At 51.5% G+C, this 6,816-nt stretch overlaps 1 protein-coding gene across 1 annotated transcript; it reads right to left on the bottom strand.

Annotated features, from left to right (window-relative positions):
- Positions 1 to 2,946: 2,946 nt before the first annotated feature.
- Positions 2,947 to 4,684, bottom strand: LOC132245877 (immunoglobulin kappa light chain-like). Its single transcript, XM_059719088.1, has 4 exons — positions 4,605 to 4,684; positions 4,425 to 4,504; positions 3,819 to 4,148; positions 2,947 to 3,278 (listed from the first exon to the last, which is right to left on the bottom strand). The coding sequence occupies exons 1-4, from the start codon at positions 4,682 to 4,684 to the stop codon at positions 2,947 to 2,949; spliced, it is 822 nt and encodes a 273-aa protein (XP_059575071.1).
- Between the last annotated feature and the right edge of the window lie 2,132 nt (positions 4,685 to 6,816).

Consider the following 6,816-nt stretch of genomic DNA (forward strand, 5'->3'; position numbering starts at 1 on the left):
AAAACAGCACAATATAGGTTGGTGTTCAGCTGTCCCAGGATGCAGGAAATGTTCCACCTGGTTCTACTGGGAAGTGTATGCTGCAATGGTGGAAAATGATATATCACCCACCCCCCAGCCATGCTCATCATTTGGATCTTTGGATCTATCCAGTCTGAATGCCCACAATAAGAGAGCTTGTGTCCCACACACACCCCATGTACACCCCGTGGAGACTTCTTGGAGGCTGGCGTGGCTCACATTGATCAGCAGAGAACTGCCCACCATCCTCGCATGAAGGAGCCTATGGATGCAGATGTTCATGGGATCACATTCTTTCCTCGTGGTCCCTGCTGCTTTCTGGGCTTTTTGAGAGTTGGCGGCTCAAACGCCAGGTCCGCATATAAAAGTCCATCCTGCTGGAAACATTTCATAGCATTGGAAAAGGACCCAGACACCTGTGCAAGGGGGCTGGGATTCCCTGAGCACCAGTGAAACACTTCTCTGGTCCCTTATGCTCCTGCTTTCCCTATCAAGGGTTAGTGCAGGGGTGGGCAAAATGTAGCCTGCGGGCCACATGCGGCCCACCAGGCCATCCTATCTGGCCCATGGGGCCCCCCCAAAATTTAGAAAATTAATATTTATCTGCCCCTGGCTGCCTGTCAAGCGGCCCTCAATGGCTTGCCAAAACTCAGTAAGTGACCCTCCACCCAAAATAATTGCCCGCCTCTGGGTCAGTGAAATCACTGGGCTGCCGACACATTGACTTCAATGAGGTGGAGGTCCGATCCAGAGCACCACACAGTGCAGGCTCTTGGAGTCGGGATGCATGAACATTTCCTGTGGGTGAAAAGCAAGTGGGGGCTTTCCAACATGCCACCTATTCCACAGTAATCAGCCTCTCGCCCATGTGTCGGCTCTCACCCAGAATGTGTGGAAGTTGCTGGGGTGTCCTTAACCCTCAATGAACCAGGAGTAGCTAAACTACTGTGGCTTCCACATACCACACATCCAAGCCTTGAAGTGCTCTGCAAACATTGTATCTTCTAGCATGCAACACATACCTTTTCCTCCCAAACCAGCCCACATTTGGGGTGCGAGTATTAAGTGAAGAAGTCTATTATTTTCCCAGAATTAGAAACACCTGGCCTTGCTCCCTGCTGCCCAGCAGCTCTGCTATTCCTCTTCAGGCAGCCAAGGGAGTTCACGGCCCCTTGCCCTTCACTGCACAGGGGTTAACAACCGTCTCTCCTTTTCCATGGTCACTGCACTAGGGACCCAGCCTCTCCAAGGGCAGTTTTGCTGTGTGCTAGGGCATCTGGTGTCACACCTCTTTAGATCAGTTCAAGATCAGAGGTCCACCCACGGAGACCAGGCTTCCTCTGCCACTCAGGTTTTAGTGCAGCAGGAAGAGGAGGCTCTGTCCCTGCTGCTCAGCCATAACTCTGGGAAATACATTTCTTCAAGGTGCCTTTCAAACACAAGGTGCCTATGACAGTTGTGGGTGTATTATATCTGAGAAACTCCAGTCCTCTGAGTGATTTAAGGGCCAACCACTGATTACAGTCCATCTAAGACCCAAAGAGGGTCTGAAGCTACCGTTTGATGTTCCTGGGACCAAGGGAAAGGGGGGTCTTGTTCTCTCTGCTTCTACACACAGGGATGAAGCAGTTAAAATGATGACACCGGGGTCCTGCAGTATGCAAGCAGACAGTCTAGGATAATGCTTGCCCTTAAACCAAGCTTCCTCCTTGTCAATCTATGACTCAGTTCAAGGGAGTGATGTGCTGTGAGGATGGACCCACAGACAAGCCCAATGAGGCAGACAGCAAAGGTATGTAATGGGCCGTACCTGATTCCTCTGGGTGCAAGGTGCTGGCTTCCTGGACCGGGTTCCTGAAATAGAGACAGTGGTCATAGCCCCTCTTCCACTGCTGTGCCCCCGTGTACACAGGACTGAGCACATGGGCACGGAGTCCCCAGTGCAAAGCCTCATGCCCTGTGTGAGCCACGGACCCCGGGCTCAGGCTGTCTGTGGCAGGGGCCTGTCTACTTCACTCCCCGGGGGCAGAGCTCAGAGCCAACCTCCAGGCATAGGACAAGCCTTGGGGCCTGTGACGGCTGCAGCCTGAGCTCACACAGATGAGCTCACTGGTGATGCCCAGGGAGTGTCTAGGGGCCACGCGCTGTTTCTTACCCCCTCGGGGTGGGCAGTGGATCCAGATGAGACTCAGGGGCACTGTGAACAGCAGCAGGGCGCTGCCCACTGCCACAACAGGGAGCATGACGCAGGGTGCTGAGGGAGCTACAAGGGAGAGACAAAAGACGGGTGTCCTGGGTCTTGCCCTGCTCCACTCTGCCACAGTGGGGTCCAGTGGTCAGAGGACCCAAGGGAGCTGGGCTCTGTCCCTGGTGCTGCTGATCACCTGCAGGTTACTTCCCCTCCCCCTGCCTCAGTTTCCCCACTCACAAAGCAGCACTGATACTACCAGCCCTTGTAAAGCCCTGGGAGACCTCTGGATGGAAGCTGGTAACGGAGATCTAGGGATTTCTTGTATCCAGTTGCCACTTCCCCGTCTGTCTGAAGGAGAACAGGGCTGCTCACTCCTTACTGAGCTGCTTCGTGTTCCTGGGGAGAGGATCATTCTGGCATCCTCTGCCATTTCCAAAATCCTCCCCAGACCTTTCCCCTCACCCCACAGCCCCTCCATCCTTAGAGTATCCAGGATGCTCCTTTCCTCCGTTCACTGGCTCCTAACTCTCCTCTTTCTTTGGATTATTTAACTCTTCACATAGCTCTCTGAAATGGCCTGTGCCTTGTGTCATGCCCCAGGCACTGTTTCAGGCTACCTCCCCCCAAACTCTCTGCAGATCTGCCTGCTGGCAAGCATGACATGATTGTCCAGCCTCCATCACCACATTGGAGGTACAAGTCATTGGTCTTCACATGCATGTTATGTCTTAGCCTTAAACATGGAACCACTCACATGGAGCATACACGCTGTGTCTGGTAACGCTGCTGCCAGATGAGTTAAATGTGACCTCACAGGTGACGGCCACCCCACTGGTCCAGCTGGCCCAGGGGATGCTGATGCCATGGATGAGTGTTAAGGTCCCAGCACTGGCTTCCAGTGTGCGCGGCAGCCCCTGGGCTGGCTCCTCTCCAGGAACACGCCAGGACACCTGGACCAGGTTGGAGACACCCCGGATCACACAGGCCAGATGTGCAGGATCCATATCTCCATTCTCCCCTGCAATGGGACCCAGGAGCAGCACAGAGCTGCTGTCGGTGAAGCTGTCTGGGCAGAGAGGAACGAGAGAGGTCATGGGGAGACATTGTTAACCTGCAGCCCGACCACAGCTCTGGGTCTGTCACCCAGAGATTAAGCGAGATAAAAGTCTATTGATGAATATGGAAATGTGCCGTCCCCTGCTGAGCTGGAAGAGAGGAACCAGCCCAATACACAGCCATCCTAGCTAGCGGAGAGCTGGGCAGCCTTTTCAAAGCAGCACTAGCAGCTTTGGGAGATCACAATCTTCTCACCCACCGTCACGGCTCGGAGGGAGAAACATTCCCATCGTGGCTGCACAGACCAGCCCCACAGAGACCCAGCACTTCCCTGCACCACTTGCCAGGTTTCCCCTGTGAGTAAACGCTGCATAGCCCCTTCTCTCTCTGCCCCCAGCAGCTAACGCTGAACACATTTTACTAGGTTCACAACACAGCTTCTTTTCAGCAATTTACTCTTCTACATTCTTACAGTTTCTTGTCATTTTCTAATGGGACGTGAGCAATGAGACACTCAGATATTTCTAATGAAAGAAGCAAGGGTCGTTACCTCCAACGATCACCGTGGTTCCGTTCCCAAAAGTCAAGGTGTTGGTGTCCGCATGTGCACAGTAATAAATGCCAGACTCATTCCTTTGGATGTCCCTGATTTCCAGTGTTGTGCTGTATTTCTGATGCTTGCAAGCGAATTTGCTCCCATTTGTACCATCCCCACAGTCCTTCATGCGCTTGGGGACCTCACCTGCCCTTCTCAGATACCAGTGCACATTTACTCCTGCTTCCACATCTTCCCCAAAGGAGCAGTGGATCTCTGCTGTCCTACCGACTTCCACAAACAGGAACCGCTGAGGCTGGTGCAGATGTAACTGGACTCCCAACACTGTGGAAACACAACAGGGCAATCATCAGCTCCCAGTGGGTCTCGGGCTGACACAGGTCATCTTCTTGGGACCAGAAGGCATTTGATGCTAATACTTCTGCTTTCCAGGCAGCCTTGCAGCAGCATCCTAACCACCCCCTCTACAGCTACCTCCAGGACCACCAAAAGGCATTTGAAATCCAGCCCAGAGCCCAGCGCTGGAATCTGTGTCCTGCTGAGGATATTTATGTCTCTGGTTACAGGAGCGCGGTGCTGAGAGCTGTGTTGGGGGTTTACCTAAGGATGCAACAAGCAGGGACTTGATGAAGAACATGAGGGCCACAAATATCCTGTCTGTCTGGTCCAAGGACTGCCATCTAAGTGCAGTGAAAGGTCTAAGGGCTGGTCATTTCTTGTGAGGAGCACCTCCCACAGGGTCGTGGCTTCTGGGGAGGAGGGTTCTTTAACATTCATCACCTTGCTGTGCACAGATCTGTATCTGACTGGTGCATCAAGTTGCTAGGAGCATTATCACTCGTTACATCAGCAGCTAGCATGTCGCAAAATACTTCCCCCTTGCTGGCCTGCTCAGAAGAGCCCAAGTGACTCAACGGCTCATACCCCATTGACTGTAAAGGGCATCTGTGCTCCTGAATCACTTAGGTGCTTGCGAAGTTGATCCTGCTGCTCCGTGTTTCAGCCATTCAAGCCCCCAAATTCTTATGGGTACAACCCCCACCCTAAAATGAGTCTTTGCAGCCTCTTTGGGGAGAGGCACTGGTGGCAACCGACATCATCAAAGTAAAAGCTCTGGCCTGCACAAGGAAGCCAGGCAATAAGAGCAACACCTTCAGAAGTATCTTTGTGGCTTTAGGCTTATATCTGGTTGCAGAAGCCAACTGGAGCCATATTTTAAAGATGCCTTGGCACTTGAAGGCACCTGCAAGTCATATGCCCCTCGTGGATGAGTCAGGAAAACCAGATCACCTTCTTAAGGGGACCAAAGGGCCTTGAAAAACCAGGTTCCTTGAGCCCTCACAGGTGTTGGTAGGATGGAGGCCCTACATGCCCAAGTCATTCTGAAGCAGGAGCTTCTGATGCATTGCCTGCACGGTGCCAGATGCAGCAACAAGGCTGAGCTCAGGGGCTGCCACTGAACAAAGTCCTCCTGCTCCTGCAACATGAGCAAGGTGGATTGAACTGAAGGCGTCTGCCTGGAGTAGGGCTCTGTGCTGTGGACAGGCCGTAGGGAGAAGAGCAGCACTTTGCTCCCTGCCTTGGGCTCCATTATGCAGGAATCCTAAATTCATAAGAAAGCCAGGCTGGAGGGGACCTCACAGGATCATCTATCGCAGGCCTTTGCTCAAGGTGGGATCATCCCTGTTCATTCCCACTCAGTCCTAGCGGCAGAATTGCTGGACTGAACCTCTTGGGTTCTTCATGCTGTTTCAGCCCTCATTTGTCATGGCTGGTGCACGGCCATTACCTTCCAACACCCCAATGCCCCTGGAGGCCCTAAGACCGGCCAAGAGCAGCAAGAGTGAAAATCAGCAAATCTAAAGTTCAGTGCAAAGCACTACAGTGCATGCGAGTACGTGGGATCCTGTCCAGAATATCGTGGATGTAAGGATCAGTGCAACTTCCCACAGCAGAGAAAAGAGGTGTGTGTAGCACAGTACAGCCAAACCTGGGAAAGGACGTAGGAATGCTCCACCTAAATCTCTCTCTTTCTCTCTAGATACCATACGCAAGCAGGACATTGGAGACCCTGGTCTTCCACAGATCTCTTCTCTTTGTGGCATACAGAGTTTCCAGAGTCAATACATTCATCCATTTAGACTGACTCTTGGCATAAGCCAACCTCTGTCTTCCATGATCTCTCCTTCCTTCAGTCTTTCCACTTAGGACCCTAGGTTCAATTTCCTCTTTCCTCATGACATGTCCAAGAAACTCCAACTGTCTCTTTCTGGTGTTAGTCAGCAGCTTCCTCCTGCAGCCTGCTCTTGACATAATGTCTTCATTTGAGGTGTGACTTGTCCAACATACCTCCAAGATGTGGCTTAAGAACCACATCTAAGTTGCTTCAATTCTCTTTTCCGTACTTGGCGATACTGTCCCGCATTCACATGCATGCATGAGGACTGGTATACCATAACGATCCAAAACTCTTAGCTTCATCCCCATAGAAATTTTACTATTTGTCAATATCTTTTTCATTTTCAGAAATGCATTTTTTGCCATCCCTCTTCTCCATATTTTATTTCATGATCACATTTGCCATCTGATGTTGTCCAGCTTCCCAAGTAGTTAAATTTGTTGACCTGTCTTATCTCTTCAGTATCTATTTTGATGTTGCATACAGGGATGATCTTCTTTGTAATTACCATGCATTCTGTTTTTCTACAGTCGATACTTAGATCCTCCTTCTTGCTTTCACTAACAGTTTTATCTAAAATTTCTTGCAGCTTGTGACAGGGGGTCGTCACGAGGCCAGTGGAACATCATCCTGCCCTCCTGTCTAGGGCAGTCTGCCCTCATTCGCCTGCCACATCTTGCTGTTGTATAACTGTTGTAACCTACGGGAGGCTGTCCATTATGTGTCCCAATGCCTAGGGTGTTATACATGGCTCTGACCTTCCCTATACCACGTCCCATGCCTCGCAGATGGCATCCAGATTATTAACCCTAT

Source organism: Alligator mississippiensis, chromosome 15, assembly GCF_030867095.1.
Source record: "Alligator mississippiensis isolate rAllMis1 chromosome 15, rAllMis1, whole genome shotgun sequence".
In the NCBI taxonomy this organism is placed as follows: Eukaryota; Metazoa; Chordata; order Crocodylia; family Alligatoridae; genus Alligator; species Alligator mississippiensis.

What these genes read in the sequence shown, in the direction of transcription:
- LOC132245877 (XM_059719088.1), bottom strand. Translation starts at nt 4,684, where the DNA reads ATGCTAGCTGCTGATGTAACGAGTGATAATGCTCCTAGCAACTTGATG. An exon ending in ACAGATCTGTGCACAGCAAG is followed by an intron (nt 4,505 to 4,604) that starts GTGATGAATGTT and finishes CACTGCACTTAG; the next exon opens with ATGGCAGTCCTTGGACCAGA. An exon ending in AACCACGGTGATCGTTGGAG is followed by an intron (nt 3,279 to 3,818) that starts GTAACGACCCTT and finishes CTCTCTGCCCAG; the next exon opens with ACAGCTTCACCGACAGCAGC.